General features: G+C 45.2%; 1 protein-coding gene across 2 annotated transcripts in view; it reads right to left on the bottom strand.

Moving 5' to 3' along the window:
- The window catches only part of Znf609 (zinc finger protein 609), a 155,390-nt gene that overhangs the window by 6,817 nt on the left and 131,898 nt on the right, over positions 1-16,675 (bottom strand). For both annotated transcript variants that reach the window (XM_042687746.1, XM_042687747.1), the window contains 2 exons: positions 5,855-5,942; positions 363-2,706 (listed from right to left, as the gene is read on the bottom strand). In XM_042687746.1, coding sequence (XP_042543680.1) covers positions 363-2,706; positions 5,855-5,942 — 2,432 coding nt within the window. The remainder of the gene's footprint in view (positions 1-362; positions 2,707-5,854; positions 5,943-16,675) is intronic.

Genomic DNA, 16,675 nt, shown 5'->3' with positions numbered 1-16,675 from the left:
GGCTTGGGCACTGTCCTTGCACTCTTCAGCTCAAGGTAAGCACTCTACTGCTTGAGCCACAGTGCCACTTCTGGTTTTCTAGTGGTTTATTGGAGATAAGTGACTTTTCCTGCCTGGGTTGGCTTTGAACTGCGATCCTCAGATCTCAGCCTCCTGAGGAGCTAGGATGACAGGCGTGAGCCACCGGAGCCTGGCCTGGCAAAAACTTTTTAAAGAAGTTCACAAAGGTAAAGAACTCCTAAAATTATAAAACTATCCTATTAATGTTAATTCCTTGGAACTCCTACATGAGGACAGCCCTGATTGGTGGGGGAGACAGTTTATCAGACAGTATTTTCAGGCCCTCCCAAAGTAACAGTTACCTGTCGGTACCAGAGTATTGGATCCACCTCAGCCTGACGACCGCACTCAGTGCCTGTCTTAGCTTCGGAGGACTCCTTGCTTAGGTGGCTAGTTTCGCTGAGCTTCACTTTAAGACCTTCCGGGGCCTGGCTGGGCAGTTTGGAAGAGTCATCTAACTTGGGAATGATGACCGACTTAGCAGGGTCAGCCCCTGGCTCTTTGGCCTTGCTGGGTCCTGACTTCACCAGGTCGGTAAGGCTAGGGGCCTTGGTGAGAGTTGGTGGGATTGACGGCTTTTGCTTCCACTCTTCCTTGAGTGCCGCCTCTCGCTCCTTCAGGCCCAAGTCTGCCTTCTTGTCCAGCCCGCGCTGCTGCTGCTGCTCCAAGTTCTGGCGTTTCTGCTGCTCCTCATACTGCTGCCGGTAGGCGGAGCTCGTGCTCAGGAGGTGGGTGTGGTAACTCTGGTCGCTGTAGCCGTATGGGGGCACATAGGCATACTGGTTATAGTACAGGGATTGCATGTACATGTTGGGGCGCTGCTGGATGACAGATGGCTGCTGACTGGAGCTGCTCAGCTCCGACTTTTTGTCCTCGCAGGCATCGCTCTTCACTTTCCCCTCTATGCTTTCAGGCTCCTCATCCTTTTTTGTCTTTAAGGCCTGGCTCTCGACTCCTGCCTGGCTGCCAGAGTTCAGAGCCCCAGGGCTGGACTGTGCATAACTTGGAGAGTAGTAACTCTCAAAGCCTTGGTAATAGGGCGAGTCTTTGCTCTGTGGCTGAGGGGGGAAAAGTGTTTTCTTAGCCCCTTCCTTAACCAGCTGTTCAGGGTCCTTGGATTTGACGCTGTCCAGCTTGCCCTCCCCATCTTCCCCAGCATCGGAGATGTCAGAGTAGGCGGGGCTGTTGGTTTTCACCGAGCTGGCCTCGGCTCCATTCTGGGTCACCACATGTAAGGGTGTCAGGGGCTGGGTCGGGGTCCCGCTATCTAGGCGGCTGCTGCCTCCGATCGAAGGGCTGGGGGCATTGTCCGTGAAGCTGTAGATCTTATCTGCCTCAGCCTTGATGCTCGCCAGTCGGCTCTGGTGGGGGTCTGAGGAGCCATTCAGGAGCCCCTCCATTTTAATCCCGTCTCCGGACGATTCCCTGTAGGGGCTTTTGCCTTCTTCTGCTCGACACACCTTCCCAGGGGTCAGCGGGCTTTCGAGTTCTTTCGTTGACTCCTTCTTTTTTTTGTCTTTCTTTTTCTTGTCCTTCGCGGGCGTCAGAGCAGGGTTGACGGTGAAGGGCTCCCCCATGACCGTGGGCTTGGGCTGAATGGGCTTCAGCTGGGGACTGTTGGGCATGGCTTGGACCACGGTGGTGGTCAAGCCGGAGGAGGAGCCGGGGCTGGCAGCTGTGAAGGTGGCCGTCTGGAAGGTATAGATTTGCTGGGGTGGGATGGCGGGGGCAATGGGCCGGGCTGACTTTAAGCTCTTGGAAGGAATCTTTTCAGGTTTCAAACTAGACGGTTTTTTACATTTTTCTTTTTCCAGACTCTTTCTTTCCAAAGACTCAAAGGCATCGTTGCTTGTTTCGTCCATTACGGAGGGGCCATCGTCAGAGCCATCATTGGACAAGGCGCCAAGGTCTGTGTCTCCTTCCCCGCTCAACTTTTTCTTACAGAGGCCTTTTGTGCTGAATTTGCTGGAAGGGGAAGGGCTATGAGGCTCAATGAGCCGCACTTTGGGGGTGGCTGAGCGGGCAGGGGACAAGGATCCTTTCTGGGAGACAGATGCACCATTGCAGCTGCCAAGGTCTGCGTGGAGGCCCGGCTCCTCTCCATACTCACTGTCGCCATCTGCTTCTGGCTTGCTGTCATCATCTGTGTGTGCGTGAGCTTGGTGGTACTTAAGTCCGTTGATGTGCTTGTACTTCTTGTTGCAGTTTGGGTGGGGACAGTCGATCAGGACTGGGGATGGACAATTTCTGTCCAGAACAGTGGGTTCCACCTTGGTCCCAGGGAGGGGACCAGTGGCCGAGCCCATGGAATTTGTGCGCACACGCTTGCTCCCTTTGGAGTCCTCTGAGCTAGAATTCAGCTCCATGTCTGAAAGGGGTTTATTTTTCCTCTTATTAGCTGAGGAAGGGCTGGCCTTGACATCGTCGGAGGTGTTGCTGGCAGGTGGGCGATGCTCCGAAGAATTCTGGCTGCCCCGACGGCCTTTGCTATTGGCTCCTGCTCGGGTTTTGCTGCTGCTGGTGGTCCCTTTGCTGTCGGAGGCTGCGGTGGCCTCGTTGACAGGGGTGTTACTGTTGGGACGCATCCGCTTGCCTCTTCCTCGACCATTGCGCATTTCTAAGTCACTGGTGGGCGAGTCACAGAACCTTGGCAAAGGACAAACATAATAGGATATTACGAGAAAGCATCTTTAAACCAGCTGAGCTATACCCTTTTTGCATTAGTTATTATTCAGATGCAAGGGTCTTGGGTTTTTGTCTGGGCTGGCCTTGGACTATTATCTTCTACCTATACCTCCTGAGTAGCTGAGATTCCAGATGTGAACCACCATGTCTGGTTTATTTGTGGAGATGGTGCTCCCACTAACTTTTTGCCCGAGCTGTCCACGAACCACAATCTTCCAGATCTCCACTTCCTGAATAGCTGGAATTACAGGTGTGAAATAATGCACCCAGCCCTGCATTTCATTCCTTCCCTCCCCTTATCTTTCTTTCCCATTCTCCCCCCACTTTCTCTTCCTTTCATCTTCCCTTTTTTTTACCTCTCCCTCTCCCCCCGCCCCGGTCCTGGGGCTTGAACTCTGGGCCTGGATGCTGTCCCTAAGCTTTTTTGTTCAAGGCTAGTGCTCTACCACTTAAACCAAAGCTCCACTACCAGACTTTGTGGTTTACTGGAGGTTAGAGTCATGGATTTTCCTGCTTGGGCTGGCTTTCAAATGCAATCCACAGGTCTCAGCCTCCTGCGTATCTAGGATTACAGGCGTGAGCCACTGGCTCCAGATTTTGTTCTACTTTATATTATTGGAGAACTGAATGTAGGGCCTTGTGCATGATAAAATTAAACAAACCAAAACCAAAACAACAACAACAAAAAAACCAAAACAGCATTCTACCAGCTGAGCCATACCCCCAGACCTACAATTCATACATGCAATCACAATCACAGATTCAGACAAGACTTAATTTGCATTTTATTTTGTTTTGGTGTACTAGAGTTTCAACTCAAGGCCTCATGTTTGGTGTGTTCTTATATTACTTGAGTCATGCCTCCAGGCCTTTTTTGCTATTTTTTTTGGGGGGGGGGGTTGACTGTGGGGCTTGAACTCTGGGCCTGTCCCTGGGCTCTTCAGCTCAAGGCAAACACTCTACCACTTGAGCCACAGTAACACTTCCAGTTTTCTGGTGGTTAACTGGCAATAAGAGTCTCACAGACTTGGGGTTGGGAAGGTGGCTCAGCGGTAGAGTGCTTGCCTCACATGCATGAGGCCCTGGGTTCGATTCCTCAGAACTACATAAACAGAAAAGGCCGGAAATGGCACTGTGGCTCAAGTGATAGAGCGCTAGCCCTGAACTGAAGAGCTCAGGGACAGCGCCCAGGCCTAGAGTTCAAGCCTCACAACCAACCAAAAAAAAAAAAAAAAGTTGCACATTTTTTTCCTGCCCGGGCTGGCTTTGAACTGTGATTCTCAGATCTCAGCCTCCTGAGTAGCTAGGATTACAGATGTGCGCCACTGGTTCCTGGCTTCTGGTAGTTTTTTTTTTTTTTTTTTTTGGGTCTGGTCGTGGGGCCTGAACTCTGGGCCTGGGCGCTGTCCCTCAGCTCTTCAGCTCAAGGCTAGCACTCTGCCACTTGAGCCATAGCTCCATTTCCGGCTTTTTTCTTTTTGCTTATGTGGTGCTGGGGAATCGAACCCAGGGCCTCATGCATGCAAGGCAAGCGCTCTACCACTGAGCCACCTTCCCAACCCCCCGTAGTAGTTTTTTTTTTTTTTTTTTTTTTTTTTGCCGGTGATGGGGCCTGAACTCTGGGTCTGGGTGCTGTCCCTCAGCTCTTCAGCTCAAGGCTAGTGCTCTACCACTGGAGCCACAGCACCACTTCTGGCTTTTTCTGTTTATGTGGTGCTGAGGAATCGAACCCAGGGCCTCATGCTTGCAAGGCAAGTGCTCTACCACTGAGCCACCTTCCCAGCCCCCCTGGTAATTATTTTTGACATAGGGCTTCTCAAACTTTTCTACTTGGGCTTCCCTCAACCTCCTGAGTAGTTAAGATTATAGGTATAAACTATGAGTTCCCAACCTGAGAAAAGATGAAAGATTATCATAGGAAGGGATGGAGTTGTGGCTCAAGTGGTAGAGCATATGGGGAGCAAAGCATACAAAAAAACAAAAACAAAAACAAAAACAAAAGCATCAAAGGAGATTGAAGCCAGGTATACTAAACAACTGCTCATGGTCACAACTGTTGCCTCATGGCAATGTCTGACAAGAATCTAGCTGTATTTCCCCCTCTGCACATTTTACTACAAAAGTAGAATAGATAGAACAAAGTATCCAGCCATCCAATTAAGAGCCCCCTAAATAAGTCCTAAATATCAGATACAGTCAACAGTAATCAGGGGATCTAACCCAGGGCCTCATACATGCTGGGTAAGATCTGAGGATTGAGGTTCAAAGCCAGGCTAGGCAGGGAAGTCCATCAAAATGTTTATCTCCAATTAATTACCAAAAAGTTGAAAGTAGAGCTGTAGTTCAAGTTGGTAGAGTGCTAGCCTTGAACAAAAAATTTCAGGGACAGAGCCCAGGCCCTGAATACAGGTCCCAGGACCAACACCTAGACATACAGACAAAAAACAAAACATCAGCAGTGCATATCTGTTCACTCTTAAAGTTCTCTTTTTGGGCGGATGAGGGGTTTGATCCCAAGGCTTCACATTTGCAAAGAAGATGCTCTATTACCTGAGTCATATCTCCAGCTTGTTCAGACATAGTTACGATTTTAAGGTTTTAGTCTTGAGATGACTACAGGAAAAAGCTAGACATGAGCTTAGGAAGGATTTCTTCTTATCCTGTAATCCTCCCAGGAAACATTTAAACGTACAATTCAATGATACTTTCCTTCCTTCCTTCCTTCCTTCTTTCGGTTGTGGGGCTTAAACTCGGCCTGGGCACTGTCCCTGAGCTCTTCAGCTCAATGCAAGCACTATACCAGCGCCACTTCTAGTTTTCTGTTGTTTTTCTTGGAGCTAAGACTCTCACAGACATTCCTGCCTGGTCTGGCTTTGAACCTCAGTCCTCAGATCTCAGCCTCCTGAGTAGCTAGGATTACAGGTGTTGAGTCACCAACGCGCAGCTCATTGATATTTTTAAAATGCCAGATGAATATAGTGCCTTCTCTTGTCTTTACATTATGTCTGTAAAAGGTGGATGTGCAGCTCTGGCAGTAGAGAGGCATAAGAATCAACTGAATAGAGTAGTAGACCGACTACTATAAAACCAGATAGCTCTAAGTGCTCACCTTGGGGGTGCCCAATCGTGTCGTGTGCAGTCAAGAAGTGTACCTACATATGTTTTATTTCTCCACGTCACGTTGACCACCAACATCCCTGGAAAATAAGAGGACACAGATATGAGACAAACCCTGTTGGCCTCTGACAAGCTATTCTTCATTTAAGCACTCTGAAGGATTGCAGAGGGTGGGGTGGTGGTCCACACCTGTAATGCTAGCTACTCAGCTGAGATCTGGGACTCTTACCACCAATTAATCAGCAAAAAGAAACGGAGCTGGTAGGGCTGGGAATGTGGCTTAGTGGTAGAGTGCTTGCCTAGCATGCACGAAGCCCTGGGTTTGATTGGTTACTCAGTACAACATATATAGCAAATGCTGGAAGTGGCATTGTGACTCAAGTGGTAGAGTGCTAGCCTTGAGCAAAAAGAAGCTCAGAGACAGTGCCCAGGCCCTCAGTTCAAGCCCCAAGACTGGCAAAAAGAAAATCTAGATCCTGAGCTCAAGCCCCAGTATTGGTGCATGCACATGCACACACATGTGCAAGTGCACACGCATGCACACACACCCTTATTTCTTTTAAGCCCCCGGCACCTTAAGGAAATAGTACGTCTCCTAAGAAAAGCAATTAGGCGAAATTTTCTCTGGCTATTAGAAAAGTGAAGTTAACTGGATCCTCCCCCATCCCTCCTCATGATAGGCTGCTCTGCTTACTAACAACCAAATTAAACAGGAACAGTAGCCATTTATTCTAGACAAAGTAAGACTCAGGAGATAGGCACATCACTTATAAGGGTGGATGGGCACAGCTGTATGTAGAAAGCTGCACACAATTAGAAGATGAATGTTACTGCTCCTCTTGAAACAGGTGGGCAGGCGCACATGTTTATAAATGTGGCTTCTTCCTCTGGCATAATCTGTAAACTTGAGCAACAATGAATGAACTAAAGCAAAATCGAGTCAGAGTGTTGGAAGTGGGAGAGAAGAAGAGGAATAATTCTAATATGGAAAGACAAAATGGAGGCATGTTTAAATGTCAGAGGAAACACATTTTGTTGAAGTGTAACACTTCCTACAAGGTTCTCAAATGAGACAGCGAGGAGAAGAACAGGACAGGAAAGGAAAGCAGAAAAATAACAAACTTAACAGACCTGTTTTCTCTATTAGAAGCTAGCTCTAGGGCAACAAGTCAGCTGAAGAAAAATAGGTCCTCTCTGTGGAAAGCTTCTTTCTTCTAGTATTTGTAATAAGGAAAGCCTTTGGAATGTTTGGAGGTAACAATACTGCTTAAAATACTGTAATAGTAATAAATAGTGCTTCTCTAGGTAGTGATTATCTTTACCAAGATCCTAGACAAAATGTCATCAATCATTATCAAGGTTTATTGTTGGAGTACTATCTCTCCCCACCTCCTTTTCTTTTGTGGTATGGGGAATTGAAGTCACTGTCATATATTAGGCAAGTGCTCTACAACTGACAGCCTCCCAAGTGCCAGGATTACAGGCACAGACCACTATAGAGGGTCTTACTTCTCTTTTCTTTTTTTTTTTTGGTCTGGCCATGGGCCTGAACTCTGGGCCTGGGCGCTGTCCCTCAGCTCTTCAGCTCAAGGCTAAAACTCTACCACTTGAGCCACAGCACCACTTCCGGCTTTTTTTCTGTTTTTGCTTATGTGGTGCTGAGGAATCGAACCCAGGGCCTCAGGCATGCAAGGCAAGCGCTCTACCACTGAGCCACCTTCCCAGCCCCAGGAAAGTCCATGAGACTCTTATCTCCAATTAACCACCAGAAAACTGGAAGTGGTGCTGTGGCTCAAGGGGTAGAGTGCTCACTGAGCTGAAGAGTGCAGGGACAGTGCCAAGCCGAGTTCAAGCCCCATGACAACGACCAACATCACCACAAAAAAAAAAAAAAAAAAGTGGTCAATTTTGAGGCAGGATAAAGAGGACTGACTCTCTCTCTCTCTCTCTGGCGGGTCATGGGGATTGAACTCTGGGCCTGGTCGCTGTCCCCGAGCTCTTCAGCTCAAAGCTAGTGCTCTACCGCTTGAGCCACAGCCACACTTCCGGTTTTCTAGTGGTTTATTGAAGAGTCTCACAGACTTTCCTGCCTGGGCTGGCTTTGAACCATGATCCTCAGATCTCAGCCTCCTGAGTAGCATCTTTTTTTCGTTCCTTCTTTCTTTCCTTTCCTTCCTTCCTTCCCTTTTTTTTTTTTTTTTTAAAATAAGGCAGCAATGCAATACTCCCAAGTAGCAGGAGAAATTCCAATCCAAAACCAGTCCTCCTTTGCTTCGAAGGATCGATCACAATACCAGCACATTAGTGTAGTCAAGACTGACCCAAGCCACTATAGTCAGAAGAGTAAATTTTGCCTCAGTTGTATTCTTTGCAAGCACCCACTTTCTCTCTGGAGTTTTGCGCATTCGTTCTGAGCTAATCCCTGTCTTTGGAATGCTTCCTTCACTTGGCTTCCATTCTGTCCTGGTTTGCCTGTCTTTGTCTAAGTTACTCCTCAGTGTTTTTGCTGTTATTTCATGTTCAGCTAGTGACTCAAGCTTCCATTTTCAGCCCCAACCTTTCCTTCAAGCCCCAGACTTAAATATTCAATTGCAAACGTGACATTTTCATTTGGTGCTGAAAGAGAGATCTTAAACTTAACGTGACTTAAGCTCCTAATAGCTATCTTCCTTTTTAGTCTAAGCACAAGTCTGAGTCTTTCCCTATTTCAGGTGACGACATTTCCATCTTTCTAGTTGTTCAAGAATCTTGGAGTTTTTGTTTTGTTTTGTTTTTGGTTGTGGGTCTTCGACTCTGGGCCTGGGCGCTGTCCCTGAGCTCTTTAGCTCAAGGCTAGCACTCTACCACTTGAGCCACAGCGCCACTTCCTTGGAGTTCTGTATGACTCCTCTCATACTATCATATCCTACATCTAACAGTCATCAAATCTTGGTGACTTACACTCCCAACCTGTCTAACTGCTCTGTAAATTGCTTCCATCATTATTCCTTTCGGATCTCTTTTTATTTTTTATTTATTTATTTATTTATTTATTTTTGAGTTTTTTGCTTATGTCTTTATTTGCCTTTTTAGGAACTTTTTATTAACAATGTGCTCCAAAATTAAAATGGAAGAGTAGAAAATATTTAGCCTCAGGAAAACATTCATAAATAAGATAAAGATGGCTTTTAGATTTAGTAGATTATATGTTCTTAAGAGTCAAACTGAGGGAGGAGGCTGGGAAGTAGCTCAGTGGTAGAGCGCTTGCCATGCACGCAGGAGGCCTTGGGTTCCTCAGCACCACATAAGCAGAAAAATAAAAAGCCAGAAGTGACACTGTGGCTCAAGTTGGTAGAGTGCTAGCCTTGAGCTGAAGAGCTGAGGGACAGCACCCAGGCCCAGAGTTCAGACCCCCCTCAAAAAAAAAGAGTCAAACTGAGTTGAATACAAGTTTACCTCAAATTTGTCGGATCTCTTTTTAACATAGGACCTAGAAAGATCCTGTCAAAGCCTCAGTTATTCTGGGCACTGGTGACTCACCCCTATAATCCTAGCTACTTAGGAGGCTGAGATCTGAGGATTACAGTTTGAAGCTAGCCCAGGCAGGAAAATCCACCAGACCCTTATCTCCAATTAAACACAAAAAAGCTGGGAGTATAGATGGGATAGCACTCCTGCTCTGAGTTCAGCCCCAGGACTGGCACACAACAAAAACAAACATAAAACACCTACATCATAGTGTATCATTTCTTTGCACAAAACATTTTACCTTTTCAATTTTGCATCATTTGCCTAGCATGCTCAGACTTGCAATATTCCTCTCACAAACTGAGTTGTGAGGTTGTAGGTATGCACTATCACTCATGGCTCAATGACGCATGACTTCTGAGACTAAATGGTAAAATGTATTATGGTGGGCTCCTTGTTTTCTCTCTTGGATAAGCCAGCTACCATGTTGTGAGGGTATATAAGCAGTCCTATGGGGAGGCCCAGAAGGCTTAATTAAACCTGAGGCCTTCAACCAATAGGTATGTGTGCAACCCTATGGAAATTAGTTTGGAGGTTCCTTAAAAAACTAAAAATAGATCTATGTAATGACCCTGCCACACCACTTTCAGGCATATATCCAAAGAAGTATAAATCAACATATAAGATATCTGCGTATGGGGCTGAGAAGGTGGCTCAGTGGTAGAGCGCTTGCCTTGCATGCATGAGGCCCTGGGTTCGATTCCTCATCACCACATAAGCAGAAAAAAAAAGCTGGAAGTGGTGCTATGGCTCAAGTGGTAGAGCGCTAGCCTTGAGCTGAAGAGCTGAGGGACGGCACCCAGGCCCAGAGATCAGGCCCCACGACCGGACCCCCCCCCAAAAAAGAATTAACTTATATAAACAATATTAAATGCACTGTGAATGTATGAAGATGGCATAAGAAATCTCACTGAAAGCAATAAGGGTAGGGAAACAAGGAAGAGAGCATATTTAGCCAAACATGAAAGAAAGTTTTTTTAAAAAATGTAAGACAAGGGTCTGGGAACATGGCTTAGTCATAGAGTGCTTGGCTTGCAAGCATGAAGCCCTCAGTAGCACATAAACAGAAAAAGCCAGAAGTGGTGCTGTGGCTAAAGTGGTAGTGTGCTGGCCTTGAGCAAAAAGAAGCTCAGGAACGGTGCCCAGGCCCTGAGTTCAAGCCCCAGGACTGGCAAAAATAAAAAAAATAAATAAATAAAGACAAAACAAAAAAGACAGCATACTTTTCATTAAATATTGTTTTAAAGGTAATTTTTAATGAAAACACATTAATATGTAGAAGATTCATTATTACTTGTTAATTAACTGATAATTCATTCTAGGAGTTAAACTCAGGACCTTATACGTTCCTAAGCAGATGCTTTACCACTTGAGTGATACCTCCAGTCTTCATAGCTTTTTTTTTTTTCAACTAGGTCTTGTATGATTGGGCCTAGACTCTGATCCTCCTATTTATTCTACCTCCTAGTACAATATGGTAGTCATACAACACCATTCCCAGTTTTTTACTGGGTGAGTAGTTGTCTCACTAACCTTTTGTTTGGGTTGACTTGAACAATGGATCCTCCTGGTCTCTACCTCCAGATAAGTTGGGATTAGAGATATAAGCCATTATGTCCAGTAAATTATTATTTCAGATGACAATGCATATCTATTTTAAGTCTCAGTTTTAATTGCAAATATCATATTAATAATCTACTGTATTAACAACCTACTATTATCAAATGATATAAACAAAATCTCTTCTAGGTCCTCAACTTTTGTTGTTGTTGCTTTTTTGAAAGAGGGTCACACTTTGTAGCACATGCTGACCTCAAACTCATGATACCTCGTCTCATCCTACCGATTGCAGGAGTCCATCAGCACTCAGTAATTTTATTTGCAGGGGGGATGGGGGAGGTTGAGGGGTGCAGACCAGTTCTAGAGCTTGAACTCAGTGACTCAAGCTCTTGCTCAGCTTGTTGTTCATGGCTGGTATTCTTTTGTGGGGGTCAGTTGTGGGGCTTGAACTCTGGGCCTGGGTGCGGTCCCCGAGTTCTTCAGCTCAAGGCTAGTGCTCTACCACTTCCAGTTTTCTGGTGGTTAATTGGAGATAAAAGTCTCACGAAGGGGCTGGGAAGGTGGCTCAGTGGTAGAGTGCTTGCTTTGCATGCATGAGGCCCTGGGTTCAATTCCTTAGTACCACATAAGCAGAAAAAGCCAGAAGTGGCGCTATGGCTCAAGTGGTAGAGTGCTAGCCTTGAGCTGAAGAGCTGAGGGACAGCGCCCAGGCCCAGAGTTCAGGCCCCACAACTGCCTCCCCTTCTTCCCCCCCCAAAAAAAAGAGTGTCACGGTCTTTCCTGCCCAGGCTGGCTTTGAACCATGATCTTCAGATCTCGGCCTCCTGAGTAGCCAGGATTACAGGCATGAGCAACTGGCATCCAGCTTAATTCTTTTTTTTTTTTTTTGTTATTGGTTGTAGGGCTTGAACTCTGGGCCTGGGTGCTGTCCCTGAGCTCTTTAGCTCAAGACTAGCACTCTACCACTTGAGCCACAGTGCCACTTCTGGTTTTCTGGTGGTTTATTGGAGATATGAGTCTCATGGACTTTCCTGCTGGGCTGGCTTTGAACCGCAATCCTCAGATCTCAGCCTCCTGGGTAGCTACAATTACAGAGCCACCAGCACCCGGCTGAATAATTTTTAAGATAAGTGAAAAGGGTTCCTGAGACCAAAAGGCTTGAGAAATGCTAACTAAAGGTATAGTACAGAGGCAGTGTTTTACTTCTGCTTCTTTTTTTTTTAAAAAAAAAGTTATCGAAATTGTTGCTATCTTCATGCTGAGAGACAGAAAGTTGGGGACCAGCCAGTTCTTCTATTGCTATCTGTTTTGCCTTCCAACAGCTTGCCCAGTTGGAATGTTCCGTTGCAAGAATTCTGTATCCTGAAGAGAAGCAACTGATGATCTTGTAAAGGAAGCAGGAATCTTTCGGCATAACCAGGAAAAGAATATGGGTTGAAAAAGGAGGTAACAGAGTTGGCTTTCCATAGCATTTAGGTAAGAACCAGCTACCACAGCCTTTCCACACTGCCTCCAAAATCTCTTGGAATAATGTATTCATTTCTACATTCCCACTATACACACTTGAATCTGAGTTCTTATGAACTCACCTGCAGACTACTGCAACAGTTTGAATTGTGCTCCGTTACCCAAGTCTTTAGATCTGTTAATCTAGTTAGAAAACAATTGCCAGGTTAATCTACCCCAAATATCACTTTCATGCAACTAGCTAGCAAATCAGTAAATTATTATTCTCCATTCATTGTACCAAGCACTACTAGATATACAAAACAAAAACAACAACCACCAAAAAAAAAAAAAAAAAAAAAAAAGAAATGTGGTTACTAAACTTCAAATTTAATTCTATTTGGGGAATGAGAAATGAGGATGACAATAAACAACTGGTCAAGCATAGTGGTGCACACTTGTCCTGAATGCTTGACTGAGACTGGAGTTCCGGGCCAGCCTGGGCAGCATAGTAATACCCTATCTCAAAACCCAAACCAACTAAACAAACAAAAACAAAACCAATGCTAGCACTCTTACCACTTGGGCCACAATGCCACTTCTGCCTTTTTCAGTTTATGTGATACTGAGGAATCAAACAACCCAGGGCTTCATGCATGCTAGGCAAGTACTCTACCATTAAGCCACATTCCCAACTTTCTGAGAGACCCTTATCTCCAATTAACCAGAAAAATAGTTGGAACTGTCAAGCCCTGAGACTGCTTAAGGTCCAGAGTTCAAGTCCCAGTAATAGCACAAAACCAATCAACCAGGGGCTGGGAATGTGGCTTAGTGGTAGAGTGCTTGCCTAGCAAGCATGAAGCCCTGGGTTTGATTCCTCAGTCCCACATAACCAGAAAAAGCCGGAAGTGGTGCTTTGGCTCAAGTGGTAGAGTGCCTTGAGCAAAAGAAGCTCAGGGACAGTGCCCAGGTCCTGAGTTTAAGCCCCAAGACTGGCAAAACAAAAAACAAAGCGAAACAAACAAAAAACCCTAACCAACTAAATGCTACATTTCTGTGGTAGTCATGGAGTGTTACAGTCAGAGGAAGAATACATGATTTAGTAAGTCCTAAAGTGTTTTGGATGAGTGTAACATAAATAAGGAAGAGTGAGACTGAGAAATGAACTGAGGGCATCATAAATTTCAGATATTTCTAGACTTTTCCTCTAGGTGGTGCTGAAGCAACCACTTGGTCATCTATGTCAAGTGTCCTTCAAAGGTTAACAGGAGAGTAAGAGGTAATTTTTATAAATCCTTGATGACTCTGCTACCAATTTTATAGCCCTCTGGCTTAACAGTCTAGTAGAGTGTGAAATTCTGGGCATTATTAAAATATTAAGTTTACAGATAAATAATGCAGACCTTAGTAGCTTCTAAACCTACAAAGTCCTACTAAATCAAAGATGGAAGTGTGACACTGAATAAATTTATCTCTGCATCCAGAAAGTTTATTTTATAGAATGAAGAAGGAAAGAGGAAAAAGCTCTAAGATAAAACAGATGATATTATAACAGGTTACGTTAACCACTACTAATTCAGAAGATCATAAGGATGAATAAAGTAGGTAATGGATATTTTAGCTTGCCTAAGAAAATAAGGGACTCTTTTTTGTTTTTTGGTCTGCTGTGGAGCTTGAACTCAGGGTCTGGGCACTGTCCCTATGCTTTTTTGCTCAAAGCTAGTACTCTACTACTTTGAGCCAGTGCCACTTCCAGAGTTTTATTATTTCCAGTAATTGGAGTCCACAGACTTTCCTTTGAACTGTGATCCTCAGATCTCAGCCTCCTGAGTAGCTAGGATTACAGGCATGACACTGGGGCCTGGCTAGTAAGGGACTCTTTTATTTATTTATTTTTTCCAGTCTTGGGCCCTGAACTCTGAGCCTAGGTGCTGTCCCTCGGCTCTTCAGCTCAAGGCTAGCACTCTACCACTTGAACCACAGCACCACTTCCGGCTTTTTTTGCTTATGTGGTGCTGAGGAATCGAACGCAGGGCCTCATGCATGCGAGGCAAGCATTCTTACCACTGAGCCACCTTCCCAGCCCTAAAATAGTTTTTTTGTTGGTGTTTTTAAATTTGGGGACAGGGTCTCACTATGAAGCTAATATTAGCCTATCTCAAACTCCAAAGTGCTGGGATTATAGGCAGGTACCATCACATGCAACTTTTTTTTTTTTTTGGGGAATAAAGTCTTGCCATGTAATCCAGGCTGCCCTGTAACTCCTGATCCTTCTGCCTCAGCCCTCTGAGTAGTGTGCCAATATGTCTGCAAGACTATCAGGTTTTTGTTTTTGTTTTGCTGGTCCTGAGCTCAAGGCTAATGCTCTACCACTTGAACCACAGCTCCATTTCTGACTTTCTGGTGGTCAATTGGAGATAACTGGACTTTCCTACCCTGGCTGACTTCCAATTTGTGATCCTCAGATCTCAGTCTTATAAGTAGTTAGAATTTATAGGCGTGAGCCACCAGTGCCTGGCTAAGACAACAAAGTTTCTAACAACAGTTTTAAAATAAAATCATTGCAGTATGGACACATGTTCAACTGGCCTCTGGAGCCAAATGGAAGCGCTGGTTTCCAAGTAGTGTACCATGCTGGTCACTCAGTCTTGGAAGAGTGATAGTGTACTTTCTGCATAAGTGTGTAGTCTTCTGGCTAATATAGAATAATGAGAGAAAAATGTAAACTGGGAATGGGTTGCCTCACTTAAAAATAAATCTTTTGAATAGCTGAATTTCTAGTACTCTGAGTTGGCTGAAGGTGGTGACAGCAGTTAAGGAAACAGTAAGGTGATACACATGACAGAAAGAAAACAACTTCTACTGCCTTGCAAGAGGGAAGCAATTCACACAGAATTATAGCATGGGGCTCTGGAACACATCTGTGAGAACGCTCTACCCACGCATTCTTTATCAGCTATCACTGCCAAGCCTTTAGGTTATCTTAGATATCTTCTTTTATAGTCCTCTGACACCTTCTGCCTTAAGTCTTTTCTCTACAAGGCCAGTGAGGATCTGGCTGGGAAACACCAACATTAAGCAGGAGCTGAGCCATGGTCAATGCTCCAGCCTAACCTCCTAGTAGTAGGTGCCCATTGCAGTTCCTAGCTTCCTACAAAAATAATCAGGTTGATGGGACTGGGAAGGTGGCTCAGTGGTACAGTGCTTGCCTTGCATGCCTGAGGCCCTGGGTTCGATTCCTCAGCACCACATAAGCAAAAAGAAAAATGCCAGAAGTGGCGTTGTGGCTCAAGTGATAGAGCACTAGCCTTGAGCTGAAGAGCTGAGGGACAGCACCCAGGCCCAGAGTTCAGGCCCCACGACCCGACCCCCCCCCCCCAAAAAAAAAAAAAAAATCAGGTTGAGCTGGACACCAATGGCTCATGCCTGTAAACCTAGCTACTCAGGAGGCTGAGATCTGAAGTTCACGGTTTGAAACTAGTCTGGACTAAGAACTCCCCATGAAACTCCAATCTCTAATTAACCACCAGAAAACCAGAAGTGTACTGTGGTTCAAAGTGGAAGAATGCTAAACATGAGTGAAGGAGCTCAGTGAAAGCACACAGGCCCTGAATTCAAGCCCTAGAACCAACCAAAAAAAAAAAAAAATCAAGTTGAGGAAAAGCTGCTGTGATTTGCCTAGCTGCTTTTTTGTTTTATGTTGGCTGTGGGGGCTTGAACTCAGGGCCTGGGTGCTGTCCCTGAGTTCTTTTCACTCAAGTTTAGCATTCTTCCACTTTGAGCCACAGTGCCACTTCTAGTTTTCTGCTCAAGGCTAACACTTTACTACTTAAGCCATAGCACCACTTCAGCTTTTTTTTTTTTTTTTTTGGTGGTTAATTGGAGATAAGAGCCTCACTTTCCTGCTTGGGCTGGCTTCCACCCTCAATCCTCAGATCTCAGCATCCAGAGTAACTAGGATTACAGGTGTGAGCCTCCTGCCCCAGGCCAAATCATCTTTTTAGGAAAGAGTGGAAATAAACTAAGCACTATAATGTAGTCAAAGGTGCTCCTTTGGTTCTCAAAAATATGACATTTACTGATTGTGTAATTAACAAGGATCTTCTAAGGCACATTATTTGAGGATAGCTTAGTTATAGTAAAGTTTCCTGAAAACCAAGCAATATACAAAGCACATGAGCAAAACTACCCCACAATTCTTAGGAACCAAAGTTCCCCATTTAGTATCACATGGCAAAACTGTGACAGAATAGTTATTTCTTGTCATCTCAAGCCATTTGAAAGCAAACACAACCAGCCT

This window comes from Dipodomys spectabilis, unplaced genomic scaffold, assembly GCF_019054845.1.
Source record: "Dipodomys spectabilis isolate Male_0828 unplaced genomic scaffold, ASM1905484v1 ptg000108l, whole genome shotgun sequence".
Lineage (NCBI taxonomy): Eukaryota > Metazoa > Chordata > Mammalia > Rodentia > Heteromyidae > Dipodomys > Dipodomys spectabilis.
Note: the sequence above shows the minus strand (reverse complement) of the source record. Positions and strands in the feature narration are given on the sequence as shown.